General features: G+C 36.2%; 1 protein-coding gene across 1 annotated transcript in view; it reads left to right on the forward strand.

Annotated features, from left to right (window-relative positions):
- The window catches only part of LOC134141462 (ras and Rab interactor 3-like), a 175,471-nt gene that overhangs the window by 56,713 nt on the left and 106,422 nt on the right, over positions 1-12,336 (forward strand). Inside the window, exons 3-9 of the mRNA XM_062577693.1 lie at positions 3,002-3,078; positions 4,197-4,271; positions 6,582-6,666; positions 8,739-8,842; positions 9,601-9,675; positions 10,694-10,719; positions 11,749-11,802. Of these exons, the coding sequence (XP_062433677.1) occupies positions 3,002-3,078; positions 4,197-4,271; positions 6,582-6,666; positions 8,739-8,842; positions 9,601-9,675; positions 10,694-10,719; positions 11,749-11,802 (496 nt within the window). The remainder of the gene's footprint in view (positions 1-3,001; positions 3,079-4,196; positions 4,272-6,581; positions 6,667-8,738; positions 8,843-9,600; positions 9,676-10,693; positions 10,720-11,748; positions 11,803-12,336) is intronic.

Below are 12,336 nucleotides of genomic sequence, written 5' to 3' on the forward strand. Positions count from 1 at the left end.
TTTATTTTCCATATACATCCATGCTGGGCATGGTATTTTAGTCAAGAGATGCAGGAACGACCATATGGTGTAGGATGCCCAGTAGCTGTAGCTCCAAGTCTTTTCTCCCAATAAGAAGCTTTCTTAATGCTTTTTTTTATTTATTAGTAATTTTAGTTAATAGTAATTGTTAAGGGACAGTTATTTATTTGAAATCACATGCTTTGGGTACTGATTTTTGCAGTACTTTACTTCTTGTTTGGGATTAACTTCTCTGGGAAATTTTGCTTTTGACAAACAGCATGGTTGACCAGAAGTGTGTATATTTGATGGTACTACAGTATTATCCCAGAAGGATATTTCTCCCTGATTGCCAGGTGGGAGAATGATACTATTTCAGCAGTATATATATAGGGCTGTTATACGTATAAATAAATAAATAAATAAATAAAAGGTTCTTCTGGCATCTTGAAAAGTGTATCTGCATGATAAAAGCATTCTACATTGCTTCGTCTTAACAGTACAATAATACAGTAAAAGAGTAAGAATGTTCCTTTCACTTGGTTTTAATACTAAGTATCTTAAAACTACAGTGCAATCTGTTTTCTCTCATGGATGCTTATTTCCACTACACTTTTCCTTGTTTGAGGGAAATAATGATAAAAAAATATGCAGAGAAGAAGGTGATATATTCTCATGTTTTGCTTTTAAAAGTACTTGAATTTGTTTGGATCAGTAGGCAAATGCACCTAAATGAAGATAGGAGGTTTCTTCAGTGCTATTTTTTTATTTTTATTTTATTTTTATTGTTTTTATATTATTATTATTATTTTTATTATTAATATTATTTATAATGTGGTTTGCATTCATGTAGTAATCCTGTTTCCCTGGGCTGTTTTTTAACACCACAGAACTGTTTACAGTGTAGATCCAGTTAGCAAGTTCTTCTCTCATCCTTGCTTTATACAGCCATGATGACCGTGAAATTCTATAGCAAACTAGATGCACTTTCTTGAAAGTAGTCCTGCTAAACACTAATGTGCTCATGAGTTTTAGGCACTGAAGTACTCTCCAAACCCTTGAATGATATTCTGTAATTCAATGAGTGATTGGGTATTATTGTGCTATTGTGCTGATGGATTTATGTGTTTATGTCTACTATGGCTTTCATTTTTCCGAATGATAACAGGAGGACCAGGGAAAGAATGGTTCTCTAGGATTAGGAGTAGGAATTCACATTCTGAAATGTCTAAATAAAATTTTATATATAGCTTTCCTTGTATAAGGATGAGACTTAGAAGAAAAGCTGCATCTTTATCTTGGGAAAGCTTTATTCAACATATTAAGCATTGATGTTGGTTCCTGTGAGAATTTAACAGTAAGAACAGGGCTTATTCAAGAGCCTAATGAAAAGCAGTAAAGGCATTGCAGTAAGTCATTGTTGTTGAACTTTTATTTTATGATAAATGTTTTATAGACCATTAACTATAGTAGTTTTCAAATATTAGCTTGGAAGATTTAGGGAGGTTGTATAAGACATAAAAATTTTTCTTTTGGAAGGCAGATAAGATTTATATGTATAAGATTTTAAATACAGCCTGTTGCCAATTATTCAGAAATAATACCTTTTGTAGTAGTGGATGTGTGTGAAAAAAACAGCTGTAATACCTTCATCTTTGCGTGGAGACGCTGTTCAAGTCTGTGTCAAGCTAGACATAATACAGCATAAGGAGATGCATATAATACAAACGAGAAGAGACAAGGTATCTTTGCATTATATGAATCTCAAGGATTGAAGAGCTGGCAGATAATCTGGGTCTTTGAAACTGGAGTATCTTCTCACTGCAGCCAAAATTTTCATGTTTGATGATCACAGGTAACTCAGTTTTAAGACACTCTAAAAAATTTAATCTTCAAAGGGTCAAAGTGCAATACTTGAAAATTAGGCTATTTTAAAGTGTTTCAAGTTCAATAACTAAATTCATCAGCCGTATGTAGAATTACTGGTTTCTGTGTTCATGTTTATTGTTTGCAAAATAATACTGGGAATTTAGAAAATAAGACAATTGAAATAAAAAATGAATCAGCATAAATATCATATATTGTCCTATTCTGTAGACTGTTTTTGGCATTTCTTTAACTGGCAGACTTGAATAGGAAAAGATGATCATATAGTCCTCTGTGTCCTCCTCCAAGTTTCAGTATATTATGATTCAGTTCAAAAAACTTCTTGGAGTTTATCTTGCTGTCAGTCTATATATACAACTCCTTACTGAAACCAACACGTAGTCCTAAATAGAAATTTCGCAACTTCAACCCATTTGGATTTCTGTGTCTGAAATAATTTTCACCCTTCAACATTCTAGAGTAATGTCTGGGCCACTGTAGATCTCTTTCTCAGCCTGTTTTGTTATCCTGTATGTTCTTTATCTCTTACCTTTCTTCAGCCCCTTGATTGGTGTAGTTACTGTCCTTGTCTTCACCATCTGGAATCCTTTCTTCACATTCTGTGTGGAACACAGATCCTTTAACTGAATTCTGCAAAACCTTTCCGCTGAGAAAATGTTTGGAGTTGCTTTAATTTTTTTGAAGTGATTTGCAACACTGCAGAGCCATACAAAAAATTTCAGTTAAGAACCTAATAGAAGGTTACAACTATTGAATAATTTTTCAGGGGCAAGACATGCTTACAGGAATATTATTTAAGGATGAATTTTATGCCCATACTGATCACTTCAAAATGTATTTGGAGGAGAGGGTAATAAAAATAAGGCACCAAGAATGTGAAACTCATAGTAATCACTGAGTGTTTAAGCCATTGGAAGGTTGATAATAACATGTAAGAATCAGTTCTCCGTTTGTTCTTTAGAGAGAAAAAAGGCTATGATGTGGAAGGCTATGTACCAAGTTGAAAGGTACAATCTTGTTTGGTCATATATTTCTACAGAAACATCCTTATTTTTCAGTCTACCTTTCATAGATTCTGTAGAAACTAAAGAAAATATATATTTTTCTCTTTCAGCAATTAATGAATTTCCTCAAGATATATTTACAAATAAAGAACGGCAGCAAGGAGGCATTCTGCTTCATATCTTTGCTGTGAGTTTTCCTCAATTCTGCTTCATTTTTATTTTCTGTGTATTTCTCTTGTAAAATGCTACTCATTGTAGTGCCTTTACTAAATAGAACTCTGTGTATATAAGCATATTTTTAATATTTTGATTTCGTATTTCTAATATGTCTATATGGGTGCAAATGCTCAAAAGGTAACATTTATTTAAGAAAATGAATATTGCTAGTCTGAATTTGCAATACTTATGCATTCATCATCTTGGAGATGAACTCTTGTCCCTGTGGATACCAGAGGATTTCTGCCACTGACTTGTATGTGTTTGCATTTCACCTTGTATATACAAGGTTTGGGATTCCTTCACTGATGACAACATGCATGATGAGGAGCATTCTTTTGATGCTGTTTCATTTCAGTTGCACCTCTGTACAAAATACGCAATTGTAATACAAAAAAACACCCTGAGGAAGTATAGAAAAATGTCATGTGGAGTTTTACGTTTTATTGCAGAAAAAGCCAAACAATTGAGGCCTGCAGGTGCCAGTTTTCCATTCCCAGTTCTGGGAAGGTAAAGTAGAAAGGAATTTTGCTTGACTGAGAACAGCAGGATTAGTAAGGCCAACTACACAAGCACAGAACATAAAGCCACATAAAGCAGTGGGAGGATCACATATATGCATGAAACCACCATCATCCCTTAGAGCTTTGCTGCAGTGGGCCAAGGTCAGGGACGCTGATCTCCAGGTGTGATTATTTCTTGTGTATTCTTAATCAACATGGCGTTACTTTCTCCTAATTACTTGGTCTAATAATTAATTGAAAATATAAATGATGACTATGTCAATGTGCAAAATCCTGCCTGTTACTTTATTATATTTGAATTCTATTATGGCACCCTATTCTGTCATGCTGTGGTACCTTCTGTATTGTAGAGTTTGGCAAACATGCTTGTCCTAAACATAATCTTACATATGATCTGTTTTCATGCCCTATACTGATCAGCAAAGGGATTTTTTTTTATAATGGACGAAAAATGAAGCCATATATTCCTCACAGTTTTTTCATTATACAATTAGAAAAAATATAGCATTGCTTTCTTTCCTCTTTTATGTAGATGAAGTATTTCCTGACTTTATTTTCTTTACAGGCTCTTTATATGTTCTATGCTTTGGCTATAGTATGTGATGACTTCTTTGTTCCATCCTTAGAGAAAATCTGTGAGGTATGTTGAAGAACTTTATTCATCTTTGAAAAACTGGTTAAAATACATTATAGCACTGAACATTTTATGCCATCATTGTTCAGAATTCTTTCCTGTGAATTTGGTGATCTCAGTCTTTTTCAAATGAATTGGACTTTCCATCAAGAAACTCACAAGTGTGAGCACATTGGTCCTCTTGATGACAGTCAAGGTGAAAAAAAGAAAGATTTAATGAGAACATTTGCCAAATCCACTCATAGATACCTGAAGCACATAGGTAGAATGTATGTGACATATGGATGAACTGGGTTTATTGTTGTACTTCTATTCTTAAAACACACTTGGGAAAAAGAGTGCCATATATAGCAAAATTAATGTGTTGGCTTTTCAAGTTTTATTGCATATCCACCACCATCAGCGAGAAGAATTAGACTGCTAGGAAAAATGAGATGGGTGGGAAAAGTGTCCATCTTGATTTGGTTCAGAATGGGAATACATACTTATATATCCAAAAATTTAGTGAGATGGCAGAACTTTTCCCTGCTTCATGTACTCAGTATTGGCTTCTGTCAGTCCCAGCTGACGTCAGTGAGAGTTTTAAAACTGACTGCAGTGTAGCAAAGACAAGCAGTACAAAGTAGCTTTGAAATCCCACCTACAGGCATTAAAAGATCAATACTTGGGAAGGAAATTGTTAGCATTATAACTAAAATTATATGATATTTTATGTACAAAGCCCCCTTAAACCAGCTATGGGACATTTCATGACAGTTTGTAATACTATGTGCTTTTATTATTCAAAATGAATGTAATTCCTTTACATAATTTCTGAGAAGACTTTGCAAAATTGCATACAGGAGTCTACTTTATTTAATCAGAAAAGGATGGAATTTATACTTGGCATATAAGTGTTATGTTGGAGAGTGTTTTTGGTTAAATACTACAAAATGGATACAACATACAAAACTAGGTTTTGATTCTGTTTTTATGACAAAGTGGAAATCACATTTCCTTTGCTTTTTAACAAAACTGCCTATCAACAGTTTCCAGAAAACTCTTATAGCTAGTAAAAAAGACTATTTTTCTATGAATATATGTAGAGAATTCCTACTAATGTTATTTAGAGCTACCTACTTATCAATAGGAAGACAAATGGAAGAATAAGGGAGGCAGTCAGTATCTGCTAAACATTCCATAGGGACCTTTTATTTCCCTTTACAGATGTTCTGTCTTATGCATGCACCTTATAAACCATATTTAAGTTGTACCAGAGTACTGCTGTTCATCCTTCATAAAATCTTTGTCTCTTCTCTTGTATTCTACTGAATATTAAGATAGCAAAGAAGAATTCAAGTAGTTTGCACGCTTTATGTTTGAACTTCCTCAGCAATGTAACTGGTAATATATCACACAGTAAAGGCTTGTGTTTCTGTTTTGTTAAGTTCTTTAGGATGCCTGTTTTCATTAGCTCAAAGTTTTGCATACTGCCTGAGAATACTCTGTTTTTGCATTGCTCCTTTTGTCATCAATCAATTTTTTGTCCTTGAAAGAGAAATGAGATACTAATGATGAGTCTAGAGACTCTCAAAAAGAAAAAAGCTCTGCCGTAAAACCTTCTTTATAGTTCAAGGGAAAGATCCTCAGGCAATATTAAATTGATGCAGCCCGCTTGTGGAGCTACACTTTCTTATGCTGGTCTGAGAACTCTCAAGAATCTATATCCTATTAGAGCTTAAGAGACACTGTAATAAAAATAGATCTGACTACAGTACACAGGCCTCTCTATGTTTGATTGGTCTAATTTTGTGTGTGCTGGTGGACTTGCTTTTGATTTACACTGTTGTAAGTGAGGTCAGAATCAGGCCTGCTGTTTTTAAGGTACATCCACAGAGAATGTGTTTTTCTCTTATCGATTTCTATTGTCAAATTTTAGAAGCCTCAAGAATTGTCTGCAAGTCTTGAATGATTACATTCATTGTACATGAGTTCCAAAAGTGAAGTCAGAAAAATGATTCAAGATGAGTTTGCAAGCTTTTAGGGTCTAAAGGAATGTCTTTCTCTAATCAGCTACATCTAAGCTACAGTCAGCTAATCAGCTATATAAGTAGATAATATTATCTGACATTTCACTGAGTCAGAGTATAGACGTTTTATTTGCCCTAAGTATATTTGACTTCTCAAAAGGCTATAAGTCTGTTTCTATATCATACTAACTATTCAGCCTTTTATAGCATGGTGGGCAGAAAATGAAGGGCTTCTATCTTTGCAACTATAGAACTATGCCGTGTAAAGTAGAGTAGCAGTGCTGAAATAACCAATGCTTTTTTCCAGAAACTACATTTGAGTGAAGATGTTGCTGGAGCCACATTCATGGCTGCAGGAAGCTCCACTCCAGAGTTGTTTGCATCTGTTATAGGTATGAAGCCCACACACTGGCTTTTATGAGACCTACTGTAAAAAATCAGCAGCAGATCAAGCAGAGGTATCCAAAAGTACTGTCAATTCTTTTTTCAATTTATAATCGGCGATTAGAGCTGTCAACCAGTCTGTGGTTCATGGTATAATTAACTACTCAAAATATCTCATGAGATAGAGTCTCCTCAGAAAAACAGAGAAGAATGGCTGGTTCTTAACTTAGGAAGAGAAAGCTGAGTTTTATTGCAGTCCTGTGAGAGAGTGTTTGAAGCATCTGATGCCTCTGGCTTCTTTTTCACAAATAAAGGGAATTAATTTTAGCAAGAAAGTAGGAGAACAAGGAACATGAGAAAAAAGCAAATTAAATAAATATAGATCAGTTAGATCTGCTAAAATCAGAAGGACATGATGAAGTTCTCTGTGGATTAGTTAAAAATTTACTTGAATTAATCCATGAACTACTAAAGATTATGGGCACAGAAGGGAGGTCTAAATGGCAAAAGCAGTACCAATATAAAGGAGGATACAGGAATTCCCTGGAAGGATTCTGCACAAAGTACACTGATAGAGAAGGGGGAAGCAGCAGATTTGAAACATCTGTCTTTAGTAAAGCTTAAGTAGGCTTTCTGATACTGACAGCCTTACCAACTTAAGGGAAATAAGATCTAAAGGAACACACTATAACATCTTGTGCAACTTATTAAAGAGCAGTTTTCAAGGATTAGTAATTAAAGCTTAAGTTTAAAGCTGAGAAAGTATCTCAAGACAGATCACACAAGGTCAGTGCTATTTTCATGAATAACTTGAATGAAAGAATGGAGACTAGACATGTAATTTTCAATGACACAAATGTATGAAGGATCACAAGCATTTTAGGAGGCAAAAATCAGATGGAGAAAGATCTTGATCAATTTAAGATAAAAAGATGCAATTTAATAGGAGCAAATGCAAGGAGTGAATAAAACAAAGTAGAAAGATATCTAGGGGGAAGAATAGTTAGAGAGCTGTAGATCAAAAAGGGCCATAGTGTATTGTGAAAGAAGTGGGAGTCAAACACAAATCAATGGTGGGATGTTGCAAATAACTTAGCCCTCATTCTGGCATGTATTAACTGGAGTATTTTGAGTAAAGCATGGGATTTCTAAATTATTCTCCTTCACTCAGTTGTGTTAGGCCCTATCTGGGATATTATATCCAATTTTGTTACTGTGCTTTAAGGGAGTTGCAGACAAATTAGAACAAGTACAGAGAAGAGAAAAAGGTAAGAGGCTCAGAAAGTATTATCTATAAAGAAAGCTTGAAGAAAGTGAATGTAAATCTTTAAAGCGTCCTTTACTGGAAGATTTTAAGTACAAGGAGAGACAGCTCTGTAGTGTGATCTAGGTATATCTGGTTCTGCCTCGGTGCTGAATATTACATTAGATAATCCTTGGAAATCCTCTCCAGCCTTTGATTTTTGTTTTTCTGATATGCTTATGTTATAGATAAGTAAATGAGGCATAAGTGGATTCAGTACTAAGGGAAGGGGCAAAGTTGGTCCTAGAACAGGCTAAACCTGGAACCTGATTCTGTATTGGCATCAGAAGGCACACATTACTATATCCAAAGTAGCTATTGGTTCTTTGAGGGAAGAATCTCTTCCTCTTGTGAGACATTCTAAGGAAGAGCACATCAAATATTAAATGCCTGGGAGAGAAGTTTGTGTACTTTATTATAGTGTTTGAAGTGAATTATATTCCATGTTCTTGATGGGACAGGAGTTGTTTTATGACTGTAATGGATTACTACAGCAATAACAGCCAAGCTTTCAAATACAGAACTTACTATTGTACTAGCTAGTTACAATTTATTCATTTTTAATAAAAAAAACATAGGTAGAGCTGTTAAGCCAAATATGTGGAGGCACTAGCTAGCCTAAAAGCACGAAGTATTCCACAGAGAGGTAATGATTTATTATGAAACATGTTTTGATTAAACTTTCAAATAATCTTTGTTATTGTCGAGTAGTACATGATCTGAGTAGCCTAAAATGAAATGATGGAGGTAATAATGCATGTTTTGCTTCCTCTGCAGGTGTATTTATCACTCATGGAGATGTAGGAGTAGGGACCATTGTTGGTTCAGCAGTTTTCAACATCCTCTGCATCATTGGTGTCTGTGGAATATTTGCAGGACAGGTTAGTAAGACACCTACCTTTATGCAGTTCAATTGCTTATATTATTGGGTCTTGCAAGAACAAATATATATAAAAAATGGAGCATTAGTCCAAAACAAACAAAAAAGACTTGACTGGAGGTAATGCCAATGTAGAAGAGAATTTACAAAAGCTTTACAAATAGCAAACGTTCTCAAAAAGTTTAGCTGTAGTTTCAGCACTCTGAACATGTAGTATCCAGAGGAAAAGGATTTCTCTTCATACAGTACTATGTCCATAGTCAGCTGCATCTCCTGATCCTTTCTGGTACCAGTGGTGATCAAAGCATCTAGGACCCAAGAGATTTGTTTCATCTCTTTAACAAATGCTTAGACTATGTATCATGTTTTTTCTGTACTAAATCTGATATATCCACAATTAGAAAGAAGTGGGAATTACACTTGCTTTCCTTTTGCTTTCACTTGCTTTTGCTTGCACTTGATTTACTGCACTGCAATGAATTGTACTTGACAGTTGAAATTATGGCCAATTAAAATAGCATTAATAAGCCATATCTTTCATTAATGAAAGTTTCTATATGATTTTTATCATTAGCTATTACTGATTCATTGTCTAACAGACTGATTTGTCTTCCTGTTGGCACAAGACAGCTATTTATTCCAGAATTTCTTCTAATAATGATTCTGCTCACACACCTAAGTGATTGCAAAATGAAGACCTTTATTTTGTCTTTAAAATTGTTTTTTTGATGTTGTTGGCTAAAATTGTGTTTTTTTCAGGTGGTTCATCTCACCTGGTGGGCTGTGTTCAGGGACTCTATGTACTACACATTTTCTGTGATCATACTTATAGTTGTAAGTAGCTCCCTTACCAATCAATGTGTTTTGTTGCTTAATTTCAGAGGACCAGTCTATAGCAGGTGATACACATTGCTAAACAATTATTTTCATAACTAGTTCTAGTGACATGCAGAAGTGAGTGCTTAGCAAGATGACTCCACAACCTGGTCCAGAAATGAAAGCTTTGTGCAGTCCCGCAGATTATATCCCTCATATTCATTTTGTACCTACAACCTGTAATGTTCTGCAGACTAACAGGCTATTGCTATACAGTGCAGTTAGCATTCTCTTCTGACCTAAAGGACTGCTTGTGGCAGAGGCGTAAAGTTTTGAGCTGCACCTCTATTTTAAATAAGGAGGGTGTCTGTTTCTCGCTCCTACACATTAGTTTTATTTCACAGACTCTTGCCAACCTGCCCATATGGGTAAATTTTACCATATAGATCACAGGTGAAGTATTGTTCTCTTCATCTAGAGCAGTGTAGCAGTTCCTTGAATGTATGTATTTACTGCACATTGTGACAGGGAGGGAGAGAATACACTTAGTTTGTTTTTTAACAAAAGTGAAGGGTTGGCTGACCGTTCAATTACAGGCCTTACACATAGTGGAGTAAGATATGTATAACCAGCTGGCCTAAGAGCAGAGGTGGAATGGCTGCCTATGCTGCTAAAAATAAATTAGCTATGAAAGGATTCCGTGCTTTATGTTTTAGGTCTCTTTAAAATACGTGAGATTTCACTATCTTTTACAGGTGCACAGCCTATGTGTATGTGTGTCTGTCTTTCACATACATGATGTTTTAGTGAATAATATTAATAAAAACCACTGAGAAGAATCCAGGGCTTGTCCATGAGATTTGTGCTATGGGGCGATGAGGGGCACAACCCATACAGTGAAAGTTCTGGATTAGAGGTCAAAAGGGGGCTCTATAATTTCTGGTTAGATATGACTGACATTCAATAAATTTGACCATTTTTCAAGTTAGATCAGAGAAACTGTCAATTTATGGCTTCCTTTTTTGTTTTCTTCTAGTTCATATATGATGAGAAAATAGTATGGTAAGTTATGTAAGTTGTTCCCTTATCAATGTGTACAAGTACCTTAAGGGAGGGTGTCAAGGGGATGAGGACAAACTCTTTTCAGCTGTCCCGTGTAACAGGACAAGAGGCAATGGGCAGAAATTGAAGCACAGGAAGTTCCGCCTGACCGTGAGGGGGAATTTCTTCCCTGTGAGAGTGACAGAGCACTGGAACAGGTTGCCCAGAGAGGTTGTGGAGTCTCCTTCTCTGGAGATCAAGGCCCGCCTGGATGCAACCCTGTCTAACATGCTGTAGGTGACCCTGCTGAGGAGGGAAGTTGGACTAGATGATCTCCGGAGGTCCCTTCCAACCTTACCGATTCTATGATTCCCTACAGTCCTATATTTGCCCAGAGAGACCGGTAAATAGAGTTGCAGTGTAACTAGATTTTGTTCTTGTACCCTGTGAGTAAGAGCTGGAATTGACATCTAGGAAATCCTATTTGCTTTGGTTATATATTTTACGATGATCAGAGAAAACTAAAAGAAAAATTAATAACCTAGAAACATTAACTAAATACATAGGCTCTTTGTAAGGCCTGAGGGACTCACGTGTGTGTAGAGAAGGTAACTGAAGTTCCACTGTTCTGATTCTAGATGTTAATGTGTATGGAGGTGCTAGTTTTCCCAGAGAGCAGTCCAAGCTGCTGCTACCCTAGTAGAAGGTCATATGCATCTTCTAAAAGAGCCACCTGAGTGCCTGGCCTGTGCCTCAGCACTGAGCTGACAGTATGCCCTGGCAAGATGATCCTCAGAGGATAGCTCTGGTTTCAGTCCATGTAGCGTGTTTCTGGGATACATACATTACAAGTGATTTGTGTGTTTATTGGAACTTGAAAGTTTTTGCTTCCCCCATTCTGCCGAGACTCCATCTAATCTTAAAAGATGTGACTCCTGCATGCACAAATGTTACTTTTACTATATGTTCAGTGCACATTCTTAAAGAAAACTTGTAAAGGATATAGCTGCTGGAATGACCATTTAACACATCTTCTTTTGTCTCTTTGAGGTGGGAAAGCCTTGTACTCATCATTATGTATTCATTCTACATACTTACCATGAAGTAAGTGACTTTTTCCTCTCCATGCCCTTTAGCTATTAATTGACCATCATTCTTTTGGTGTAGTTTTGTTTTTGGTCCTCTGCTAAGGAGAATACAGCCAATCTCGTTGCTGTACAGGATCCCTAACATTTTTCTACTTACTCAGTTTTGCTCCAGATATGTGCTCAGTTAACAGCAAATCTTTGGATACATCCTTTTCATATGAGGTAAAGTAGGTTTCTGATCAGAGGGCTGGAGCATCTGCCCTATGAGGAACGGCTGTGAGAGCTGGGCCTCTTTAGCCTGGAGAAGAGAAGACTGAGGGGGGATCTTATCAATGTAGACAAATACCTTGAGGCAGGTGTAAAGGGGATGGCACTAAACTCTTCTCAGTGGTGCCATGTGACAGGACAAGAGGCAATGGACACAAACTGAAACACAGGAAGTTCTGCATGAATATGAGGAGGACTTTCTTCACTTTGAGAGTGACGGAGCACTGGAACAGGTTGCCCAGAGAGGTTGTGGAGTCTCCTTCTCTGGAGACATTCAAGGCCT

This window comes from Rhea pennata, chromosome 5, assembly GCF_028389875.1.
Source record: "Rhea pennata isolate bPtePen1 chromosome 5, bPtePen1.pri, whole genome shotgun sequence".
In the NCBI taxonomy this organism is placed as follows: domain Eukaryota; kingdom Metazoa; phylum Chordata; class Aves; order Rheiformes; family Rheidae; genus Rhea; species Rhea pennata.